A 26,728-nucleotide genomic window follows, 5' to 3' on the forward strand; every position below is an offset into this window, starting at 1 on the left:
GTTTATAGTAAATAATTAATCGCACATGTTGTATCTGTTCTAAATGTACCTAAGAGGAATATTTTTCAAGTTTTTAATACTCTTATCAAATATGCTTTATGCACATTTTTGTTTATTATCATTGGAACAATGAACAGCTATCGCTGTTGAAAGCTTGCTGCTCGTAGACGCCGTGTACTGGCGTCTCCCCGGCAGGAAACATCTGCAACACAACCTGATCCTGAACACCCCCCCCCAACAACAACAACAACAACAACAACAACAACACAGCCGCTAAACAAACGAGTCCAGACATTAAACTCCAGGAGGAAAACATTAAATATTCTGTTGTAGAAATTCAATGAGTCTAATCAGCCCATATTGCACTGTTATAATGTGTCCTTTGCAAATCCTTCCTCACTACAAGATGATAAGAACAGCAGCTTTAACAAAGGAGACCGCTTGTTTGAAAGCAAATTAATTTAAATGTATTTACGCATGTTAGGCTACATGGTGTTCAATCTTCAGTGCCTATGTAGCGTGTTTTTTTACTTTAGCGACGTTCATAGCATGTTACGTGACGAACTTAGGTACAAAACATACATATCTGTGCCTCTACTGTGAAACAGATCAAAGTAGAGGCACACAACACTAAAATCAAGCTGAGAGTGAGCGTAATAGAGCGTAATAGAGCGTAATAGAGCGTAATAGAGCGTAATAGAGCGTAATAGAGCGTAATAGAGCGTAATAGAGCGTAATAGAGCGTAATAGAGCCCCTTTAAGAAATGTATTAAACATTTAAATGGGAAAGGTTTCAGACGGATGCATTGATGCCACTTTCTGTTGATACTAATGCAACTAGAAAGTTTCCCGCGTGCAGAAATCTTATCTAATACATTCTGCAGTGTGTGGTCACTGTTGAGACGTCCACTTTAATCTGTCTGCTAAGCGCCTTATTCTCACTGTATATACGGTACATAGAAACACCTTCAGCTACAAGTCAAAGTGTTTATGATTTTGATTTAACGTATGTGAGAAGAGAGAAACACCACCGTGTTGCTAAGAGAACAATCTACAATAACACCATCTGCTGAGGTTCATACCACTCTGCTGACACAACACACACACACAACACACACACACACACACACACACACACACACACACACACACACACATTTTATGGCTTTAACAGTGTTTGAGTTTCCTTGAGGAACACCCTGTTCAGACGTGTCACTAAAGCACGCTGACGTCTGATGATATGGAGTTAAAATGAGTCCGAGAGGCGTTCAGGGACTACATTTGGGGAGAATTACGGACAGATTCCTGTTTTATGGGTTTAAGACACTGACCATGTTACTACGATCTCCTCTTCGGCCTACTTGAAGTTACTGTCACATATCTACTGTCACTGTCTTCTATGAAGAGATAGTATTACAATCTTTTAAAATCCCAAAATGTGTCACTTCAAGACAAAATAACTAAAGGACTCAAAGAGAAATCAACATATTAGTAGCTCGAGCTGCAACTGCACTATTTTGATAGTCAATCCATTTTAAAAGTATTTATAATCCAACAAAAATGCAGTTTCTCAAAAATGTCCTGCTTTTCTCTCTCATATCATAAACAATTGAATGTTTTGGAGGTTTGGTAGGTCGACTAGAATTTGCAGTTTTTCACTATTTCTGAAATTTCTTAGACGAATGGTTTAATCAAAAATAACATTCAGGTTGATCATAATAAACAATAATTGTTAGTTGCAGCCGTAAAGTGTTGTGAGCTTCGAAAGGAAAATCTAAGATAGCAAAAGGGGGGTCCGGGTCAAGGAGGATTATCACAATCCACCACACCTTGAACTTCATGTATTTATGTCATCATGTATGTCTTTGCCCTGTGCTGTGTTGTACTGTTTATTGTATGGAACAAGCTGTAATAATCTGCACTGAACACGAATTCCACCAGCCTGGCTGTGTGGTCATTAAAGATTATAATCTAATATATATCTAAACATATTGTATAATCACCTGGAGCTAAAACCACAAATCGTTACATCCAAAGTTGCAAAAACACCTAATTGACCTCATGTTTTAACTCCTAACGGACACATGTACAACCGTATCTAACCCATTCAAGAACCCAGAACATATTGTGTTGGTGCTGTGATATTCTGCACATGTTACAGCAGAAGTACAGAGCAGCGTTAGAAGCAGAATCCCGAACACATGGAACATCTGTAACATATTCACTGGATGTGTTTCCATACTGCTGCTGACCCCAAAGCATTCAGACATGAGCACAAAGTGAGCTCTCCTAAAAATACACTCCAGTCCATGTCAACGACACACCGGAAAATCGTGAGAGGTGTTCCCATTGTGACGAAGAACATTTAGCAAGAAGACGGGGGTTTCACCCGACTGTGTTTGGACTCCCTGAGCTTTCATCTGAGGCCCACACGCAACTGAATCCACTTTTCAGAGGACAGAAAACAAACATCAGATGTTTACACAGGGAGCAAACTGCATATTTGTGTGGGTTAAACAAAGCGTCCTCAAATGTGCTCGATCGCTGCGTGCTGTGTGCTAACAGTAAGCAGTAGTTTAGGTGTAATCCTGAAAAAACAGACCTATATTCATCAGAGAGGAATTCCCTTCAAAAGGCCATATTTTCCGTCCCCACCTTTGATTATGTCGTGCAGTTCTCTCTGTCTATAAATGCTTCTAACTAGTGTTTACAACCTCGCGTAAATTATAGAGTTTCTGCTCCCAGTTCCTTCAGCTGGAGTTGGTCCGTGACCTCTGACGGAGAATGTGATGAATATACGAGAAGCTAAGTAAAGGCAGCTAGGAACACTCTGAAAACATCGCAGTGTCTCCACCATGTAAGGACACACACGCTAGAAATGGAAATGCAAAGCTTTATGTCGGCAGACTTAATGGCAGTTTAGACGTCAGGATGATCATCGCTCCCCAGACGGCCTGAGGCGACAATGAAAATCCACATTTCCGTGACAGGCGACTCACAACCAAGTGCCTCGTTTAAACACTCACGCAGCTCAGATATTGTGCACCAAAAGCTGAAAATACTAAGGAAAGGAAAGAAGCATGAACAGGCTCTGCTGTTCTTTTAATATAAAAGAACAAATTAAATCCCAGTTTAAGAAAAAACGTCAGATTTTCGAACGAAATCTGGAAAAAGGCCGTATTTCATAATTGCTGTCCAAGAAGAAGGGTTACACTGTGAATGAATCTGTACCTCTACAAGCACCTGTTTAAAGACACTCAGGATAGGTGCAGTATTTGTGGGTTTCTAAATAGCTACATGCTGTAAATAAAGCCTAACGGTGTGTTTCACTGAGCTCTATCCCTGCACGGTTCGTCTCCCTGAGGGCTTTGATTCATATGTACATAAAGATTTAAATTAAAAGCAGCCTGAGTGATCAATTGGATTTATAGGACCAGCAAACTGCACTCTGCACAGGAACTCAGAGCTATTTGTTTGCCCTCCACAGCCCCTCAGGTCCCGATTAGACCTCGGTGCCTACACAGCACTTATCGACTGCACTCCCAGCAGAATTAAGAGACTAGAGGGGGGGGGGGTCTGAAGCCAAACGCCTGGAGCAGATAACAGGAGAAAGCATTGCTCTCCAGCAGGAAGACAAACATGACCATTTCATTTGACACATGAAGGACGCAACGGAGAAAGACAGGCTTTGCATTTCCTTCAAAAGCGTTGAGAAACCATGATAGTGTGATGCAACCCTGCCTTTGTTAGCCCGACACACGTTTGCACAAACTGTTGGAGCATCTAAGGAGATTAATGTGTATACGATTGTATAAATGTGTGTGCAAGTACGAATTGTATGTATATTATGTGTAATATTTTCTACAACATAGTAAGCATTTATTTGTACCCAGGATGACCCTGTCTGCTTTCATATTGTTTGTCTGTTCATTATTGTAACAAAAACGAGAACTAATAAAAAACAAAGTTTAAAAAAAAAAGCTTTGAGAAATGCTGAGTCACAGCAACTGATGCCAAGGTTTTGACTCACTGTTAGGAGCTCTTTCTGGAAGGACTTTCGCTCTTTGCTCTCCGAATTGTTGCAGTCCTCCTTCAGCTTCTCCAGAACCGATGCGACCCGCTCTGGTTCGCTGTCCAGCTCGGCGCGACAGAAATGTGTCAAAGGCAGGTTGGCGTATCCGAGGGCGTCTGCAAACGCCCGCCAGTTTCCGATGTTCTCCATGAGAATAGTCCGTACGGAGGCGTAGATGTACGTGAGGAACTTACAGGGCTTCAGTGTCTGCTCCAGTAAAAGTGCAGTGGTGAGGTCGGGCCCACTGAAGTAAATAGGCTTAACTTTACCAACCACCAGCACGTTCTTGGCGTGAACAAATCCCATTTTGCCCTGGTAATATCCAATGTACCATTCCTTTGTCCACAGCTGACCCTTCAGCTTGATCTTCTCCTCGCTCAACAGGGCCACAAAGTCTCCTTTTTTGTACTCCAGCAAGTACTGATTCTTCGTTTGTCGGATGACCGTTTTGATCAGCTTTCCAAACTTTAAGTTGTTTATTCTCCTGTCCTGAAACACGGGGTACTTGGATGCAACAGCGAGAGGAGACAAGACTATCTTCCCCACTTCCTTTTTCTTCAGGAAACGCCTTTGCACCGATGTCTTTGGCCCTGTTTTGGGTGGCGGTGTTGGCGTCTGGACACAAAACTGAGCCAGTATACAATCTAGGTCGTCCTTAACCTGGATCCTCAAGGTGAAGTCCGAAACATCGTCGGTGTTTCGCGAGGCAATCATATAGACGAGCCTGCTGACTTTGCCTAGTTTAACCTGGAAGCCTCGTACCACCCTTGCCTTGTCGTTCGCCTTTACCTCGTAGTTGGCCATGTTGGAGTAAATCCCGACACTGAGGTCCTGGGGTTTGGACAGGACAAACTGGTGCTTACCCCAAAGTTGAAGCACCACTGATGGAGCAGATTGAACCTGTTTACCCACATCGCTCACCAACAACGTCTTTGGCGCACAGTCGTGACCAAACATAGCCACGACGGTCTTGAAGGACGGGTGGATGTGTTTGGGACCGTACACTCCTAACGTTATCTTTTTAACCACGTTCTCCCAAACTGTGGTGTCTGGAGATAAGGACCGGGACTGAGCCACCACACACACATACATGCACGGCTCCAGGTTATCCAAACACACCTGGACCGTGTCACCGTACACGTACGCCTGAGGAATCGGTCTGTAAGGTCCTTCTTTACAATCACTCCTGACACACAGGACTTCTGTCGTTTCCCGGCTCTCCATCTTCACCACCACGGACACTTTCATCTCCAGAGTGATGGTGGTTTTGGTCTCCATGTTGCTGAGTTTGATCTCCACCACGGGGCTGACGGTGGTGCAGCGGTCGTTGTTTAGCTCCAGAGGGGGATCCAGCAGAGCTATAATTGAGATCTGCTGGGTGTCGCCCGGTGCCACGTGGCCCTCCGGTAAAAGGATACTGATGTTGCTGTCGGGAAGCTGGACGGCGCCTCCTGAACTGTCCAACCTGCAGACGATGCTGGTCTCAATCGGCTGCGTTTGACCCCATCCTGGGTTCTGTCCGAGCGAGTCCAAGTCGTGGCAGGACCTGGCTAGCTTACGATGGGTTAACCAAGCCGTCCGGAAGTCCTCCCTGCTCTGAAACTGCTCTGGTGCCGGTGCTTTCAAGCCTCCGAAGAACCCAGAGGAGCCCTGAGGGGCGTCGGACTGAGCCTGAAGGATCGACAGTTCGGACAGACTGTAGGATCTTTTGCTTCTAAAAAAACGGGTTGTCCCTGCGCAGCGTTTGTCCCGGTCCTACACTGGGACTAATGGGGTTAAAAACACTATTGAAACCATTGGTTGTGGTGCTGCTGGTGGAGTTGGGCACTGACGGAGTGAGCGTATCAAACAATAAGAGGTCCACTGATTTCTCATTACTGTTCTGATCAAGGGAGCTCAGAGGACCCCCGTTCAGGAAAGGGTTCGTCGAGGTATTGGTTGAAGCGAAAGGATTCCCATTTTGGAAGGTGGTGGGTTTCAGAATCACCCCGGCCCACTCCCCTAAGAGGTCCATTTCTTTGGCTGCCTCCTCGATACCGTCCCCTACGGTGTCTATCATCCCGCTGTCGCTGAAAGACGAGTCCCTAAAGTTGATGGGCTCCACGTAAGCTGCCGGGATGTAACCCATCTCCGTGTTGTTGTGGGCGTACCACCACTCGCCTCCTGACGAGTCCAGCACGTAGAGGCGATCCCCTTTGGAGAACTTTAGCGTGGTGAAGCTGGAGGGGCAGTAGTCTTTGATGGCCACGACTTCCCGAGCGGCACCGAAGGAGGCAGTGGAGTCCAGGCGCAAGGCACTGGGAGAAGGCACTGGAACAGAAACAGAACACAAGTGGAATGAGTTGAAATGCATGCATTGCATGCGATGTGACTGAAGCATCCTTTGTGCTCCAGTCAGTCCTCTCAGTGAACACAGAGCTGAATCAGATCAGATGCACGCTGAAGGCGCTTTGAGCAGCTTTTCTCTCAGTAATTGTGCTGCTATGTTCAATGTTTGTTGTTTGTTGTTCATGTATTGTGTCTTGATACTTGTCTGTTGATGTTACACATGGAGCTGCTGTGATGCAAGTCAAATGTCAGACTTGATCTGACCATTAAAGTGTTATCGTATCTTTGAAATGTTGCCGCTCGGTGCAGTCTGTAGAGTTTCTTCTAGCAAATTCCTTTCAGGATCCCAAGATCAGGTCCATAAGGAAAAGGGGGATTTTACCACAATGTCTTTTTTATAATAATACCCCTAGGGAATGCCCTGTCAGATATTTTTTAGATCCTTTGAATTAAATATATTCCCCCCTGTCAGCAGCTATCATTTATTTATATCTGTGCGATACAATGGGTTAACAGTCCGTTACTTCTGGGTAATAATTAATGGGCAATACTCTGGTTTACCATTGCATTTATACAATACTGTACATTTCTTCTTAAAAGCAGATCATATCTAACCCTGCATTGATTTTATACTCAACCATAGAAACCGTGTTCATATTTTATATTGTTGTATAAATATGTTTTAACACATTTCATTTTTCTATGTTCCCATTTTCATTGTTTTTATTTGTATGTATTTCTTAATTTTTTATAATGGAAACAACTGTAACAAAACAGTTAGCAAACATTCATGTATTTCAGATTCTTATACTATTTCGCAAATGTTGAAAGAATAAAAACATGATTAAAGTGCATATTTTCTTTGGCCTACATTGAACAGTGAAATAGAAGAACAAAATAACTTCCCTGCTTGCAAGGACATCAACAAAATGCATAATGGAATAGATGCAGGCTTTCCCATGCAGCGAAGGACTGTCACTACCAGATGCTTCAGAGAAGTGGAGCACAGACAACAGCTCAGAGCGGGGAAAACTGAACGCCTGGGGCCTCGTTTATAAAGGGATATACGCTCAACACGCCAGTTTCTACGCAATGTTTGCGATTTATAAAATACTAACTTGGCGGGAAAACGTGCGGTCCTCCACGCAAACTCTAACCCATGCGTACGCACTAAGCACAACAACGGGAGAGACGAGAAACTGCGACACCGTTGGCAGAAGGAAGAATGGAGAGAAATATGTGGAAATAATACCATGAATAAAATGTTACCTCTCATTCAACAGATATGAAGAATTCATTTTCAAACATTGATTAAAGCCAATCTCAAAATGATGAAACAAACGCCTGTTTGAGACTCCTCAGTGCACACAAACACATAACTTGGAGAAATAAATAAATACGGATATGTTATTTAAAACCACCTGGAATATGTTGCGTTAATGTTATGAAATGTTTTCTCATAAATGATGCGGTGAGCAGAAGGACAGAATTACGTCTAAACTGACGCCGTGTTGCATTTCTATAGGTTGTAGATACGAGCATGGTTTTATATACTATCACGTTTAATCGTGTTTTATGCCGTTTGCCAAGACTTGATAAGTCGCTCATAAAACACAGGAGGTATGGAAACTAAGAACACCATGTGGTCAATTGTACAGCTGATATAACACAACACATTGGTTGTATTTCCTTTAACTGGTGGATATAGGGTTGCTGCGGGGAGGGGGGCGGGGGGGGGGGTTGAGACGCACAGGCTGCAGTGGAGACGCACAGCTGATCGACAGCTGAGACACAAACCACCAAATACAAAAACATAATTCAGATCCAGTCGTCATGACTCCACTCCGGAGGGATTCCCGATCACTTCTTACAGTTTCTCATCAAGGGGGGTGTCTCCTGTCCCCGGTACAAACACACTGCCTGAGGAAGGCTATGTGTATTTATTTTGTCATTAACCTTTTTCGGACCACTTATTTATTTATTTTGGTGACGATCCGACCTCCATGCTGCTCCTCTGGTTCAAACTGCATCCACCAAACAATATGATTTATCTCCACCTCCCCAAAATAACCAGAATCTGACACGGTGTGAGACGTTTGTTTTAGCTTTCTGTCCTCATTTCCTGCGATCTTCTTCATAAAGTCAGTCAGAATGAATAAATGGGCGTTTCTTTGACTATTTATAGGCAAATATGGGCGTTACGTGAAGCCCGCAAAAGCTGCGCCGCATTTCGAGTCGATTGTGATTTATAAAGGGAAACCGGCGTAGGAAGTGCTGTACGCACTTTCCTCGCCGGTACGCAATGTTTGGTGAATCGGAAAATGTCGGAACATTTCTGTCCCTATTTTTTGGATTTCTACTACGTAAGCAACCTTCCCACGTGAATCCTACGCACGGCGTTATAAATGAGGCCCCAGAACACTAATTAATCTGCTCCGGATGCTTGTGATTCATTAAGTGACAGAAAGAACAAAGTCTACTTGCTGTTCACTTTACACTAAACATGCCTCGATGTCTTGTCAACAAACAAAGAGTGCACATGTAATGAGAATTTAAAGTCCACACCGGTTTTAACCCCATTTGCTCGTGTGTAAACGATCTTTCTTCAACACTGAATCAAACGTGTTTCTCTTTTTAGTTCTGAGAAATAACTGCAAATTTACTTTCAAATGTTTTCCCAGAATTTTGATTTATTTTCTCAGAACTACATTTTTTGTAACTGTTTGAAAGGTCTCACGTGTGACCCTAATCCTCTTCCATACACCTTCTTATTGACCCCTCACAACAAAAGCCAAGACTCTAAAGATACAAGCCAAAACGAATGCTGTGTCTCTATTCACTTCTAATATCTGCTATGTGAAGAGCATGCGTCTTAATGTGAGGTATGGCAGTATGAGTGTCTTGATGGTGCTTTCATAACGGACAAAAGGTTGCACGCTGCACTCTTATCAACAACAGCCATCTTGCACATTAACATATATATATATATACATGTGATTTTCTTTCACTTTGAATTAACGTACCATTAAACTGGTATCGAAAAGAAGCTGCCATTGATTGTATTGGGTCATTTCGTTAAAACTACACTTGATGTCATTCTGAAACCTCTCGTCTTCAGATAGTGGGGACGTTACTGTTTATTTAAGTAAGAAAGTCCTGATTGAATGTTATTTGACGTATCAGCTGTGCATGGATGTATTGCTGCCACTGTTGAATGGCATTAGACACAGATAGATCTTCACAGAGTTTCCCAAAAAGGAAATACAGTTTTCAGTCGTCGGTGTCGACCAAAGGCCAGGATGTTTAGAAAAAGCTGCATTTATAGAAATATGTGGAAGAATGTGGAATAGTCTCATGTTCATATTGTATTTCCCACATTGAGAACCGCAGTGACGCGTCCTAGAACCCGGAAGTAAGTTAGCATTGTTACCACGTCCGGTTCCTTCGATAAAAAGCAATGGGATCTCTCCGTAGGGTTTTGGAAGATAGCTCCAAATAAGGTCTGTGTTTGACTGAAGAGACACATCACGTTTTGTTCTACGACATTAAATCATCAGCAGTGACCCCACTGGTGATTTCTGAAGAGTTGAGGTGTCTGAGAAACGATGGTTGTTACCAAGTGGCTGAATAGGACTACAGAAGTCGTGGAGGTCGTTGTACGTCATTACGCCGAACACGTAAACACTCCTCTAAGTTAGTTTCTGTTCTGCTTGAAAGCAAGTCCCTGCCTCCTGCAAAGTGTTCCAACAAACACTTCAACTCGTTCCATTTAGAGTCTGTGTGTTTGAACATGGATCTTAAGTCGGCGTGACGTTGAAGCAGCGACCCTGCTGTAGTTCCTTTATAGCATCACGTTAGCATTTTGCTTCTGGCGACTAGATTTATGATTAGAAAATTATAAAAGTAGACATGTGGAGATTATCCTCTGAACAAAACGTGATCCGTCTCTTGAATGTGTCTCAACCACAGACCTGATTTCCAGCTATTTTCCAAAACCCTATGGAGACATTGCATTTTTGACGAATGAACCGGAAGGAGTTTACATCCGGGTTTTAGGACGCGTCACTGCGGCTCTCTATTGCAGTGATTAGCTTTGTGTATTTTAAACTTCATATAAAAACAATACAATCTGATAAATCTAAGTCAATTTCGTTAGAACTACAGACGTGTCGCTTCCTGTGTTTCCCTTTCTCCGTGTGATCAGGCCATCAGTGCGCACGGTGCTTGGGAAAAAAGCCATATCATACTCTGCCCCCTCGACCTGGAGCACGCTTCAGCAGGAACTTAAGGTGACCAGTTTGATCACAGATTTTAAACTTGGATTTGGATTAGCTGGAGAGATCCTCTGTGTTTGCAATATCTCACTACTGTATATGGATTTAATGACTACTTTTTACGATGTTGTATTTTAAAGTTAACACTACTTCACAAAAAAGGGTCAAAAATAGATTCAAATGTGAATCAAAATGAATAATAATAGCCGTAAACACTGGAGGTAAAAGGCAGAATAAAAGCATTTATGAATGCATCGACTATTCTGCACTATTTCTATGATATTCTATTGTATTTGTATTTACTTGCACTATTGTATCTGTGTTATTGTGTTGCTCTGTTGGAGGAGCCTGTGACCTCAGATTTGCATTGTCATATCTACGCTGTAGCTACGCACGGAGGACAAAAGCCTTGAATCCTTGATCAGCTGACCTTTGACATCGTTCAGACTGGCTTCCGATAGGCTGTCGCTGAGGTCGATGAGCGTTCCCTCGGAGCGGCAGCGAGGCAGCGACGTGTTGTTGGTGGCCGTGGCTCGGATTCGATGGGCGGCCATGTTGGATCCGGCCGGAGGTCAGGTGACTCTGAAGCTTCTCCTGTAGCTCGAGGAACAACCTGTCAACATCCCATCCTCTCTGAAACACAGGACAATACAACATGTTATATAAATACAAAGAATTCAGAAAATATACTTTCAACCCTTGTGTGGCGTTCGGGTCAAATTTACATTTTAACTCAAAAAACTTTAATTAATGGGAAAAGATTTAAGCAAATGTACGTTTTACCCTAAATATTATTATTATTTAGCATGTATAAACGTTTAGCACGTATTAGCACATAGCAGTTTCTCCTTGTTTATGAGTAGATGTGTATACTTGCATTCTGCATGAAAACATAAAAATAAATGTGGTTTTCTTTTGTCATTCTCTATAACACACACTGCAGATGTGTATCATGCTCTAGAGATTGCCGATGAGGAAATTAAACCATGAATTTGTGCTTGAAAATGGTCTCACATGCACAATAAGGCATATTAAACGGTGTTTAAGTGAAAGAGCAGATGTGTGTCAGTGGAGGACTCTCAGAGGAGTTTTTATTAAATCCATAATTCATACCGGTGTCAGATCGGAGACAACACCCTGCAGAAAGAGAGGAGGAGGAAGAGGAGGAAGAGGAGGAGGAAGATTCCTTACTACCAGAGGTGGGAAGTAGTGGAGTGCAAATACTTTGTTACTGTACTTACGTACATGTTTCTGGTATCAGTACTTTACTCCACTTCTTGTTTTTCTGACGACTTTTTACTTTGACTTCTTACATGTTGAACTCAAATACCTGTACTTTCTACTTCTTACATGTTGAACACAAATACCTGTACTTTCTACTTCTTACATGTTGAACACAAATACCTGTACTTTCTACTTCTTACATGTTGAACTCAAATACCTGTACTTTCTACTTCTCACATGTTGAACCCAAATACCTGTACTTTCTACTTCTTACATGTTGAACACAAATACCTGTACTTTCTACTTCTTACATGTTGAACACAAATACCTGTACTTTCTACTTCTTACATGTTGAACACAAATACCTGTACTTTCTACTTCTTACATGTTGAACACAAATACCTGTACTTTCTACTTCTTACATGTTGAACACAAATACCTGTACTTTCTACTTCTTACATGTTGAACACAATACCTGTACTTTCTACTTCTTACATGTTGAACTCAAATACCTGTACTTTCTACTTCTTACATGTTGAACTCAAATACCTGTACTTTCTACTTCTCACATGTTGAACTCAAATACCTGTACTTTCTACTTCTTACATGTTGAACTCAAATACCTGTACTTTCTACTTCTTACATGTTGAACCCAAATACCTGTACTTTCTACTTCTTACATGTTGAACTCAAATACCTGTACTTTCTACTTCTTACATGTTGAACTCAAATACCTGTACTTTCTACTTCTCTCATTTTCCAAACAGCTGGTTCCTTTAGTCTGAATGTGTGTTTGATGCGTGATCATTATTCTTTAGAGTCATTGCGTGCCTATTGATTTAAACACGATCCGTGTATCCATCATTTCCTGGTCTTCTCTAAAGAAGAGGGACCAATGGAAACGTTGTCATGTTGCCGTTGTTCAGCATGGAAACATTCATTAGCTAACAATGACATTATTGTTCTATTAATATAAAGGGAGGTCAGGTACTCTTTAAAGCAGCTGCTAGTTATGGGTACTTTTTACTGAAGTACATTTCAAAGCCTCTTTACTTTCACTTGAGTAAAGAAGTTTACATTACAGGTCACTTGTTAGACGCTTTTATCCAAAGCGACTTACATACTCAATACTGTGGGCAATCCCCACAGGAGCACTTTGGGGTGACAACGACATGCTGCTGCAGTGGGGTTTGAACCAACCCACTAATTCACTGCGCCACAGCCCCCCAGTCAGTACTTCTACTTTTACCAGAGTATTTTTAAACACCAGTATATGTACTTCTACTTGAGTACAGGATGTGTGTACTTCTACTCGAGTAAAGGATGTGTGTACTTCTTGTTGAGTACAGGATGTGTGTACTTCTACTCGAGTAAAGGATGTGTACTTCTACTTGAATAAATGATGTGTGTACTTCTACTTGAGTAAAGGATGTGTGTACTTCTACTTGAGGAAAGGATGTGTGCACTTCTACTTGAGGAAAGGATGTGTGTACTTCTACTTGAGGAAAGGATGTGTGCACTTCTACTTGAGTAAAGGATGAGTGTACTTCTACTTGAGTACAGGATGAGTGTTCTTCTACTTGAGTACAGGATGTGTGTACTTTTGCCCTCTCTGATCACTACTGACACACTTCTGCAAACTCTTGCAAGAAAAAGTCACATATGCTCTTCTTATTTTAGTTTGATGTTATATTTATCTATAACTTTGTGACAATACTTCACAGAAAGTCCTGAAAACCTGCAGTGAATTCTGCTTCGACATCAATTCAGAGTGGAGTTAGATTTTGACACTTGATTAGAAAAAAACCGGAAGTGAAACTCCACTGTTGTTTTATATGTTTGAGTGTGATGGGAATAGTCCTTTCTCACAGAGGAAGTTTAGACTCTTGATATGAGCGCAGGTGAAACTGAGCTCATCACTTTAACAATGCCTTTGTATTCAAATGAGTCAGGAGACAGAACATGAAGCTGTTCAAAGTCATTATTCTTTCATTAACACCTGTGTTTTCTACTGTCAACATGTCTGTGTCACATGGAGATGATTTCATGGTGTATTTTCACAAAGCTCAAATGTATGCATATGAAAAATGTGTGGAGAAAACACCTTTACAGGGACGTCGGTCTGTGTTCAGAGAGTGAATGCATTGACTTATAATGAGGGTTTTGCATTATGTAAAAGCCCAGGTAAAGAAACGGTTTGTTAGTTTTGTTGTTCAGAAACACAGAAACAAACAGCTCTGCTTTGGGTTCCGCTTTTAAAAGTGTCTTTTTTAATATGTGTTTTCTGCAGAAAAACAAGAAGTCATCGTCAACAACTTCCCATCGCTGGTGACATTTATCGTGAGAGGAAATGTTTTCTGACGCTTCTTTAAATGTTTACAGCCCTTTGTTTACTGATGATGGGTGAGTATTCTGATATAAACCTCACAGCTTCATCACAAGACCCAAAAGAAGAAGTTAGCGTCAAATCTCCCAATGAGTTATGGCGCTAAATGCCAGTTATCTAAGCTGCGTTTCATACAAGAGTCCGTATTGCGGTAACGGCCCGTCCACACTACAGCTTCGACAGCTTCAAAAACGGTTTCCAACGCGTCTGCCCATTCACTTTGAATGGGGTGACGTCACTTTTCGCCGAACTGCATTGTGGGAAGCAGAGCGGAGCTTTCCTGGCGTTTCAGGCTGCAAAAGTTGAGCAATGTTCAACTTTTGAAGCTTCTGAAGCTTTCGGTGGAAGCGTCAGCCAATCAAATCATATGCCAGTACAAGCTCTAGCCAATCAAACCGCTGCTTGTGTGTCAGGGGCGGGAGATTCATGTGATTGGTTGTTGGTCGAGCTTCAGACACGTCCAGCTCCAAGCTTTTTTTTAAGCTGTAGTGTGGACGGGCGTTAGAGTCCATTTTGTTTAACTCTCTGAGGTCTAAGCCCTTTTTTTATATGTTTGGCTCGCCTGGACTTTTTTTTGTAAAAATGCTATTAAAACATGAACCCTGTGCTACACAATCAAGTATTATACATGTTTATTTCCATAACAAGCTAAGCTATCAGCATATGTAGGCTACAGGGATGCCACATGGATGTACAAATAGTTACGAGTACAAAAGAAAAAACAAGACGAGAATGTTTTCACTCAGAACTGTACTCAAAACCAACAGTGAAAAGTAGTCTATAAGTCTCTTGAGTGAAAGTTAAACAAAAGATCACTCCGTTGCAGAGAAATTCATGCGAGAGGCGTGTGGCGCAGTGGACTAGTGCGCTGGTGTTGGGGTCAGGGGAGCACAGGTTCAAACCCCACAGCAGTCAGCATGTCGTTGTGTCCCTGAAGACACTTCACAACAAAGTGCTCCTGTGGGGATTGCCCCTGAGTGTGTAAGTCGCTTTGGATAAAAGCGTCTAACATGTAATGAGAGTGCATGCAACTTGTTCATGGCCTCAAGAGGGTTAATAAAGACACAACACAAACAATATCAAAGACCTGACATCTGCAAGTCACCCTCTCCTCTTCATCATTCACAAAACCTGCGACAGGTGACCTAAACCCAATAAACCAGACCCATGTCAAGACTTCATCACCATGTGCTCAGCAGCTACAGTGAAGATATGGCAATGAAAAACTGAAGTCCTCCTCCAACAGAGCGACATGAATATCTATAGGACAGAACAGATAAAATAGTGCAAGAGAATGTTTTGAGATGTGCAAGTAAATACAAATGAAATTGAAATAGTGCAAGAAGAGTCTATATACAAGTAAATGGAATATGATATATCAGATACAAAATGTAACCAGATGGATGTTCTTCACAGAGTTCAGGTGTTTAACAGTCTCATGGCCTGTGGGATGAAACTGTCTCTGAGTGGTGGTTGTTGTCCATGTGACGGAAGTGAACACCAATAAGAATGAATGTGGTGTAAACAGAAATTAAGATAATAACAGAAATAAGAAGCAACGGCCAAACAAGGTCTGACCGATGCAATATTGAATAATAAGACTGCATGGAGGGAGGTTATTTCTCGATAACCCCACTCATTATTTATATTACAGGAGTGGAGTGCACCAGCTGGGCGTAAAAAAGTAGGGCTTAACTCTAACGTCGGGCTTAGCTACGTCCGACATAGTGAATTTACACCGAGTGCACCAAGCCTGACTAGTCTCAGGCGTAGCTGCGCCTGGTCTTAAGATGCACGTCCACGTGAATACACGCAAAACAGTAATTGTTGCCAAGCAACGCCATTTTACCATTTTACAGATTCAGAGGACGGCAGAGAAGAGGGAATTCCCACACCCACAGCGTCAGCGATGACTCAAGGGGAATCCCAAATGGCCACACCCCGAAAGAGAAAGAGGGATTTGTCAGAGCTACAGCGGGAACTGACGGAGAAAGAAATCGTTCGTGTGGAGACCGTCAAACTGAGAGCGGAACACGAAACAATTGAGCTGGAGAAGGAGAAATTGAGACTCTTCTTAACGCCCTTTCATTGTTAAACATGTAAACAAGACGCCCTGCCATCGTTAATATCCTTCTTGCCTGTTTTACGTTACTATGGATACTAGTCTGTCTTTCCGATTTACGCCTGCTCCGTACTAGGCGTAAAAGTTACACCCGGGCGCAACGCATACAGGGCTTAAGTCTAAGTGGTGCACTAGTCATAACTTTAGTTTGGTCTTAACCTTCGGTTCTACGTCGGACGTAGAGTTACGCCCAGCTTACGCCCAGCTGGTGCACTCCACTCCAGGTGTTGTATTATGATATATATATTTAATGTCTTATGTAACGGTTGCCTGTCAGTTTTTTGTATATCAGGAACATGAGCACTTTGTTTTTCGTAAGTGCAGGAGAGATTTAAGCTTTAATGCTCGGAGCCTCAGTGCAGACAGCTTCATGCATTCATTAATGCTTTTATTCTGCCGTTTACCTCCAGTGTTTACGGCTGTTGTTATTCATTTTTATTCACATTTTAATCTATTTTTAACCTTTTTCTTTGTAAAACAGTCCTCCCTTTTGCTGTATTTCATGTGTACTAGATGCTTTTTGGTCCCCCATAAAGTATCTATAGCTGGGGAATATAAAGATGTCATTTCATTGTGATATAAGAATAGATATGTCAGATTTTGGATATCGTAATATCACAAAAACATATTTTCTGGGTTTAAAAGCTGCGTGAGAGTAAACACATTTGATTTGTATTAACTTTCTAGACTGTATACCTGACCTTTGAAGTTAAATCAGAGTCAGATGCTGTAGGCAATATGTCTATGAAGTGTTTTGCTCAAAACACCAAACACATCACCCATTCTAGCCATAGCTCATATCCCTCTATTTCACTTCCTGTTTCAAAAGTGCTGATTTGGGGATAAAGCTTTAAAGAGGAGGGGTCTGAGCTCATGCGGGACCCGGCAGCTAAACTAAATGCTGCCGTGATGAAACGCCATATCATGGATTATCAAGGATTCTCTCTGAAACAGTCTGGAGCTCAAAGGCTTTCTCTCTTGCCGGTTATACCACAAGGTGAGTTCCTTTTTACTTCCTGCTTCTTCACACACATGCTCTCCAGTACAGGTTAGCTCTGAGTGTTAGCGATGCTAATGTAAACACCGACCATATTACGTCCAAATCAGTCGGGCATTGTTTCTGATAGCAGCTTTCTGATTGGGCCGTGGGTCCACATTTCAGATATTACGTCATATCGGACGCAAATCTGGATCAGCTCCGTAGTTCCCCGTTTTTAGAGATTTGGGTACGGAGGAAAAGAGAGAAGGTTTTATTTCCTGACGCTGCGTGAGTTCCCCGACACACCGGGGACACATGGTGATGTAGAGAAGACATCACAACGTGCATTTTGCATGATAGGTCCCCTTTAAAGTAAAAATGTCCAATAAAAGAAGAAATAAAATAATATTTAATATTTATTTTGTATTAGCAATTAAACTAATATAAGTATTTATCCAAAAGCACAGACAGCCAAACTCACAATGTTGCAGTATCTATATTGAGGTTTTAAATAAAGTGTATTGTCAGAATCACTCGGGCCCCAGTTTGATCCTCTGGCTTTGAGTATCATAATCCACGTCATTAAAACTCTGAGGGTAAATCTGACCCTCTGTTAGCTCCATGCTAACGTTAGCATGCTCTGCTTCCTCCACGGCATGCAACTCTCTTAGAGGCGGGAGAGGGGGGTCAGATCAGATGTAAAGTGTGGGTGGTCTGCAGCCTGCTTAACTCTCTCCAATAAACACAGAAGGAGGGGGGGGGGGGGTCTACTGGATGTAAATCTGAGAGAAACTCTGTCATGCTAATGTCTGTATGTTGTTGGTGGTTATCAGCTGCTAACAGATAGCTCTCCCTCCAGCCTCTTTAACAACACTCGGAGTAACAGCTTTCATTAAAGTGTGTGTGTGTGTGTGTTTGTGTGTGTGTGTGTGTGTGTGTGTGTGTGTGTGTGTGTGTGTGTGTGTGTGTGTGTGTGTGTGTGTGTGTGTGTGTGTGTGTGTGTGTGTGTGTGTGTGTGTGTGTGTGTGTGTGTGTGTCTGTGTGGCCTAGCATTACTATACTTGTGGGGACTTAAATCTGTTTACACAGTCACTCGCCTCCCTTATGGGGACAAATTGGAGGTCCCCATGAGGGGAATCATTAATTTTAGGGTGAAGACTTGGTTAGGGTAAGGATTAGGGTTAGGGTAAGGGTTAGGGTTAGGATTAGGGTTAGGGTAAGGGTTAGGGTTAGGATTAGGGTTAGGGTAAGGGTTAGGGTTAGGGTTAGGCATGTGTTGGTTCTGGTTAAGGTTAGGATAAGTCTCCAGGAAATGCATGTAAGTCAATGTAATGTCCCCTGAAGTGATGTATACATGGTATGTGTGTGTGTGTGTGTGTGTGTGTGTGTGTGTGTGTGTGTGTGTGTGTGTGTGTGTGTGTGTGTGTGTGTGTGTGTGTGTGTGTGTGTGTGTGTGTGTGTGTGTGAGTTCTGAAGCTGCAGAAACACCAGATGATGTTTATATATAAAACCTGCAGGAGGTCTGGGTGCAGCTTCACTCTGGGAGGCAGCGACAGAGCGGGGGGGAATCATCAGTGTGTCATCAGAGATTTAACAAACAAATCTCACTTCAAGAGGCCCTGTTTTGCTTTTTGGGGTTTCCGCTTCCCTCCGAGAAGACAGGTAAACAAAATGACCAAATGATCTCCTCAGTGTCCACAGAACACCGTTTACTGGACTCTGTAAATAATGGAAGCTTTTAATACTTCTCTCCAGTTGCAGGAATGTATTTGGTGTGTTTAAAGTCAAGTTTCAAACCGTAGCTAAAGACGGGGAGAAAATGGATGGATGGTATTTTTCATGAAAGTTGATTTACTTCCAGATGAAAGGGAACACTTAAATAATTCAGAAAATGCTGCAGCAAACAGGACGGACAAATTATCTGCAGAACACCTCTGGTTCTCTGTAAATAATTTAAGCTTGTATTGCTCGGTCTCTCGAGGTGTATCCGGCTGTAATTTAGGCTTGTATTGCTTTCTTTCTCCGAATGTACAGATGCATTTGTTGCGTTTGAATCAGATTGTGAAGAGGACAGGATTGTAGCTCTACACTCCATCACATAGAAATAGCCGTGCTGCACCAGGGTTATTTTAGTCTTTGCAGACCATTGCCATGCACTAAAACCTATAGAACACACTACTACAGGGAAGTGTAACGGTGCAGTAGCTTCACATACATCCCTCACTCCAAAAGCAAAGTTATGAATGTTAAATGATAATCACGTCTGTGCTTCTTAAACCTCTGCTCTCCCTTCCTGTCTGTCAGAGAGGCGTTCGCTCAATTGTGAGCATCGTTATGAGAAAACAGATCGAAGGTTTAGAAATAAAACGTTGGTCTGTGGAAGTAGCTTATATTGGGATGGGGTGTATTTCAATGTCATTTTATTATGTGTTCCTTTAGCACTATGTCGTTATGCTTTTAATACATTAGTCTTTGCCTTTCTTGGAGCAAAAGCAGACACTCACATGCATCAGCTTCCTGTTTCGATGACATTTAAATCACAAGTTCCTGCTGACTCATCATGTTCCCTTTATGCTGCATTAATACCACAATATATCCTGAGCAGAGGAAGAGCAGTGATGAGGCCGAGGCTATAAAACTGTCCAGGGTCAAACGCTGCTCACCCCGCTGCAATAAAAGCATCCTGAGTCCCAAACGCTGCTCACCCCGCTGCAATAAAAGCATCCTGATGCCCAAACGCTGCTCACCCCGCTGCAATAAAAGCATCCTGATGCCCAAACGCTGCTCACCCCGCTGCAATAAAAGCATCCTGAGTCCCAAATGCTGCTCACCCCGCTGCAATAAAAGCATATTGATGTCCAAACGCTGCTCATGAAAAAGTCAGAATGTTTATGAAAAAGTCAGAACTCTTGGGAAAAATGTCGATTTTTTTGGGAATATCTAGAGAAAAAAGTTAGCTTGTTAGATTTGAGAAAAACATGTTTACATTTTTTACTGAAAAGATAGAAAAAAATCACTGAATTTCTTTGAAAAAAACCTCAACATTTTGAAAAAAAGTTTAGAAAAAAAAAACTGAAATTTGATCAAAAGAAATCTGAAAGTTTCTGAAAAAAATGTGAAATGTTATGAAATCCTCCTGATGCCCAAACATGCCCAACATCTAACAATAAAAGCCTCTCACTCTGTTTCACCCCTGGGTGAGAGTCTCTCTGAGTTTAGGGACGATGTGCTCCTGAGCAGGAAGTGGAGGAAATGCCTTTGTGATGAGAGGCGATTCAAACACTTCCTCCAGATCTCCGCCTTCAACACATTGTTCCTTCACAGAGCAGCAGGAAGCTTTAAACGCAAGAGGTATGGACATCATATCCAGAACTAACCTAAAGTGTGAAATAAAAACAGACCTGATATTCAGTCTGGTCAGTTTAGCCTCGTGCTCTTTACCTCATATTGTCTGCATGGGAAACATTGATGTGTATTCAAATGAAACTAAATGAGCTTTCATTTGACCTTTGCATGCAGGGAGGAGAGATTATAATGAACTATCTCAAACAGATTGTGTCCCTTTTCTTCCTGCTACAAGTCAAGATGGAGCTTTACGACATGGCTTAGTTGAATAATCCAGAACAGAAAGACCGCTGTCAAGGACTTATTGACCGTTGTTAAGGACGCTCACATCTGCAGAAAGAAGTTTGGTGGATTTAACTGCATGCTTGGCGTCGGGCTCCCGATCCGCCTGTCGGTGTTCTTTTCCCCATGATGACCTGCACATGAACCCTTACTCAAACACCAGGTGCATGGACATCATATCCAGAACTACCCTAAAGAGGGAAATACAAACTGACGACACAAAAGGACCTGACATTCAGCTGGAGGACAGTGAAGGCCTTTTTGATCTTTCCCACGCATGCAAACTGTATTCAAATGCATCGGAAACACTGATGTGTATTCAAATGCAACTAAATGAGCTTTCATTTGACCTTGCAGCTTCAAACAGAGAGGAGGGATTATAATGAACCATTTCAAACACACTGTGTCCCTTTTCTTTCTCCTACAAGTAAACAGTCACGGAGCGTCCACACTACAGCTTCAAAAAAAGCTTGGAGCTGGGCGTGTCTGAAGCTTGGGGATGTTATTCAAGCAACGCGACCAACAACCAATCACACGAATCTCCCGCCCCCGACATACAAAGCAAAAACCCCGGGGATTTTATGGGAGCAATATATATATATATATATATATATATATATATATATATATATAAACTCCCCAAACAGGCGAAAACCTACCAGTTTCACCCACTGTCTCTGCCACCTCCCTCCATGCCTGGTTCCTCCGGTTTGTATCCCGGTAGGTGAAGAGGGTCTGGTCATACAAAACCGGGTGATTCGCTACGGCGATAATTAGTTTCTCCTCCATCTTTTTTTGAAATATAGAAATGAACGGCGGGATATCTCTCCCAGCTTAGACGCGGTTTGATTGGCTACAGCTTGAGCTGTCAGATTTTCAGAAACGGGATTTGATTGGCTGGCGCTGGCTTCTCCGGCGTCTCCGGCGTCAGAAGTTGAACAATGTTCAACTTCTGACTCCGGAGACGGACCGCTATGCTACCCACAATTCAGTTCGGCGAAAAGCGAGGCAACGTGACGTCACCCCATTCAAAGTGAATGGGCAGACGCGTTGGAAACTGTTTTTGAAGCTGTCGACGCTGTAGTGTGGACGCAGCGAGAGTTAAATACACCTGTGAGCAGTGGCGTTTTCTCCTGGAGGCCAAGGGAAGCCAGGCTTCCCCTGTTTTTTCGGATTGTAGTTATAATTTTAATAAATAAAAACACTTCGTTTAGTTTCGGATATTCTTTGTTGTGTGTTGCTGCCGGCCCGTCTCTCCCCATTCTCATTGAGTATTTTACAAAGAGTGAAACAGCGCCCCTCTAGATGTTATGGTGAAACAGTAGATTGCACTCTCTGTTGCGAGAGGAGGCCAGCCGAAATTGGCTTCCCTTGGTGAAAAAAATGGAGGGATTGACCAATCAGATGAGGCTCACGTGATGCCCCTGCCAACCTGTGATTGGTCAGGGCCATGCCAAGGGAAGCCAGAGGCGGCTGGCTTCCCTCACAATCCAATCAAATCGCATCAACTTAGTGTTGCAGTGACGCATCCTAAAACCCGGAAGTAAGCTGCGCTCGGTTTCCCTCGACAGAAAGCAACGGGAGTTCTCCATAGGATTTAGGAAAATAGCTCGAAATAAGGTCAGTGGAAAACAAACCTGTTAGATAAATGCACGTTGTGTTCAGTCGGATAATATCCACATGTCTACCCTACTTTTATCATTTTTGAATCATAAATCTAATCGATAGAAGATAGATAGCGTCACTGCATCACTCTCACCGCCGTTAGAAAGTAGCAAGCAACTGAAGCAAGTGCAATTATGGAGGGTGGAGATTTGGAGTATTTAATCAAAAATAATTGTACTAAACTTCCGCTACAGCAGCAACAACAAATACAATCTGATGACAGGCCAATGCCCAAACTGGAGCTGTGTACAGCGAGGAACAAAGGAGCGAATCGGACGTAAAACGTTAAAGGTCTCCTGATTTAGTTTGTGAATGAATGCTTATTAGAGTTTGGGCTGGAGAGTGCGTGCGGACCTGTCGGTTAGATAACAGGCGTGTGTAAGTCCTGCATCTGATACAAATGTGTGTAAAATGATACCGGGTGCTGTAATCACTCATCTGGTTACGTTATTACATTGACCACCACACCCCCGACCCAAAAGAAAGGACGTATTATTGGCTTCCCCTCATTTTTTGCCCACGCCACGCTACTGCCTGTGAGATGTGTTGCTTCAGCTTCTCACTGGATATAAAGCAGCTTATAGCAGAGTACTTCAAAGACTGGATATACATATATGTATTTACCATACAAGTAGAAGAAACTAAACACATCGATGCCACACAATAGTCCTTAACTGGAATAGTGAATGTAATGACTGCAGGACGTTTGATTACAACAAGCAGTTTTCATGAGTTCAAAGCCGATTATTTGTTATTATATATATTATATTATTATCTGTGAATGTATATGCCTTTAATAATACATTGTGTGTTGTTTTTTACCCCATTTTTTAAACAATAATAAATATTGTTGGATATTTTTAAAGTGGTTTTACATTTATTTTCCATATGTTTAACAATTAAACATATTTTCATGAATTTGTTTGAATTAAATTATTTCTCTGGTTTGTTTATTTATTTTTTAGAATTTTTTTAATCATACCTATTCTTAGGATTGTTTCCATTAAATGCTCTGTCTATTTATTTATTTATTTGTATTTAATAACACATTTTAATTTTACCAATCGTACATATTTTTAGGATTTTCTTCAAATAAAATTCCCTGTCTCTTTATTTATTTTGTAAATCACAGTCAAACACAATAGTTAAGATTTATTTGAGTTATATTTTCTGTTTTTTTAATACATTTTTCCAATTGCTTTTATATGTATCATATACCACAGCAAATTCCTCGTATGTGTAAACTTGGTAATGAAACCCATTCTGGTTCTGACCTTCTCGCTTCTGTGTTTCACACGACCCATTATTCTCTACATGCATTATCTTTGGACATTAAAACCTTCTTGTCAATAAACTGGATGTTGTTTTGTAGAAACACTTGTTATTATTTACTCCTGAGGACTAACCGTCTGATCTGAGACGAGTAGACACAGAATATTAAATGCGCTTTTTCCTTTTTTAATAAAACCCACTCAGTGTTTGTTGCTGGCGGCGATAATCTGCATGTTCAAACATTTGATCTGCAAACACCTCTGGCTCTCAGGCCGCGGGAACATTTGATCTGCAAACACCTCTGGCTCTCAGGCCGCGGGAACATTTGCTAAAGTCCATATTTACTGGTGTTCACGCTGGATATTGTGCAGCCTCACATGCACACTGTGATTCTCGCAGCCATCCTACTTCCCTACAATCCACAATATAAACACACCAAGGTGGATAAGCAGGGGAGGAATGTGAGGAATGCAGAGCTCCAAATGAATCATGCACTACTCAAGTGGAGGAAGAAGAGGAGGAGGAGGAGAGGAAGATGTATCTTTCTCCTCACGACAAAGACGAGGTTAGAGTTCACGGTTAACTGTCATTCTCCGCTTTATCAGGAAATTCATTGGGCTGCTGTCCTTGTTGCCAGTCTTGTCACGAACCTGACAACAATGGCACTACAATCACACACACACACACACACACACACACACACACACACACACACACACACACACACACACACACACACACACTTCACTCCCCCTGCTCTGAGTTCACAGCAGTCATGCTAGCAGACAGCAGGACTGATGGATGAGGGAATCTCTGCCGTTGTTCACCAGGATTGTGACGTCAGGAAACGTTAAGACCTCCCGTTTGTTCAGAGAATAAAACAAACCGCGTTCATCTGTGACGCCATAGAAGCATCCTTTAGAGACGTTTGCTGTGTCTCAATTTGAATACTTTCTTTAGTACACTGCTGTGTCAAACGCTGTGAACAAGTCTGTGGATTTCAACCATAGAGTGCTGTTAGCATGCTAGCTTATACTAGCAATGTGTTCTTGTATTGTAGCAAAACAATACAAGAAATACAGATACATGATATGCAGTAAAAGTAGAAGTACTCAGATATTGTACTTGAGTAAAAGGAGAAGTACTCAGATCTTGTTCTTGAGTAAAAGTAGAAGTACTTAGATCTTGTACTTGAGTAAAAGGAGAAGTACTCAGATGTGTACTTGAGTAAAAGTAGAAGTACTTAGATCTTGTACTTGAGTAAAAGTAGAAGTACTCAGACCTTGTACTTGAGTAAAAGTAGAAGTACTCAGATCTTGTACTTGAGTAAAAGTAGAAGTACTCAGATCGTGTACTTGAGTAAAAGGAGAAGTACTCAGATCTTGTACTTGAGTAAAAGCAGAAGTACTCAGGTCTTGTACTTGAGTAAAAGTAGAAGTACTCAGATCTTGTACTTGAGTAAAAGCAGAAGTACTCAGGTCTTGTACTTGAGTAAAAGTAGAAGTACTCAGATCTTGTACTTGAGTAAAAGTAGAAGTACTCAGGTCTTGTACTTGAGTAAAAGGAGAAGTACTCAGATCTTGTTCTTGAGTAAAAGTAGAAGTACTCAGATCTTGTACTTGAGTAGAAGTAGAAGTACTCAGATGTGTACTTGAGTAAAAGTAGAAGTACTCAGGTCTTGTACTTGAGTAAAAGGAGAAGTACTCAGATCTTGTTCTTGAGTAAAAGCAGAAGTACTTAGATCTTGTACTTGAGTAAAAGGAGAAGTACTCAGATCTTGTTCTTGAGTAAAAGTAGAAGTACTTAGATCTTGTACTTGAGTAAAAGGAGAAGTACTCAGATGTGTACTTGAGTAAAAGTAGAAGTACTCAGATCTTGTACTTGAGTAAAAGTAGAAGTACTCAGATCTTGTTCTTGAGTAAAAGTAGAAGTACTTAGATCGTGTACTTGAGTAAAAGTAGAAGTACTCAGATCTTGTACTTGAGTGAAGTAGAAGTAGTCAGATCTTGTACTTGAGTAAAAGGAGAAGTACTCAGATCTTGTACTTGAGTAAAAGTAGAAGTAGTCAGATCTTGTACTTGAGTGAAGTAGAAGTACTCAGATCTTGTACTTGAGTGAAGTAGAAGTAGTCAGATCTTGTACTTGAGTAAAAGGAGAAGTACTCAGATCTTGTACTTGAGTGAAGTAGAAGTACTCAGATCTTGTACTTGAGTGAAGTAGAAGTAGTCAGATCTTGTACTTGAGTAAAAGGAGAAGTACTCAGATCGTGCACTTGAGTAAAAGTAGAAGTACTCAGATCGTGTACTTGAGTAAAAGTAGAAGTACCAGAGTGTAGGAATACTCTTACAGTCAAAGTAAACGAAACGTCTCAGCAATCATTGTTCCATCTTGGAGCAGATCAGATGCAGCTGATAAAGGATCCTCTCTGATAGCAGCAGTGCACTCTGAGGCATAACGAGGGGGGGGGGGGGGGGGGGGCTCCAGTGTGACTCACTCCTGGTATAAAGACTGTCTTATAATGGAGGTTGTGACTGGTTGTTGGTGTTGTTATCGTTGTTGTTGGTGGGGGGGGGGGTACCAGCATGCCTTCATGTCGTCATAACTGTTGTAATCAGCTGAGACGCTTATCTGGAATCACATGCATTCATTCAGACAAAGAATTCATTCACGTCCGATGTCAGGACCTCAGGAGGAGACGCTCAGGGACCGATAAAAAACACTTTGAGTGATTCAGATATAAAAACACTTTCTGAGTGATTCAGATATAAAAACACTTTCT

General features: G+C 41.9%; 1 protein-coding gene across 1 annotated transcript in view; it reads right to left on the reverse strand.

The window, feature by feature from the left end:
* Positions 1 to 8: 8 nt before the first annotated feature.
* LOC117562797 (SH3 domain-binding protein 4-like) overlaps positions 9 to 26,728 on the reverse strand; it is a 34,613-nt gene continuing 7,893 nt past the window's right edge. The window contains 3 exon segments of the mRNA XM_034240696.1: positions 9 to 5,794; positions 5,796 to 6,382; positions 11,105 to 11,307. Coding sequence (XP_034096587.1) covers positions 3,911 to 5,794; positions 5,796 to 6,382; positions 11,105 to 11,228 — 2,595 coding nt within the window. The 5' untranslated portion in view covers positions 11,229 to 11,307 and the 3' untranslated portion in view covers positions 9 to 3,910.

Source organism: Gymnodraco acuticeps, unplaced genomic scaffold (genome assembly GCF_902827175.1).
Source record: "Gymnodraco acuticeps unplaced genomic scaffold, fGymAcu1.1, whole genome shotgun sequence".
Taxonomy (NCBI): domain Eukaryota; kingdom Metazoa; phylum Chordata; class Actinopteri; order Perciformes; family Bathydraconidae; genus Gymnodraco; species Gymnodraco acuticeps.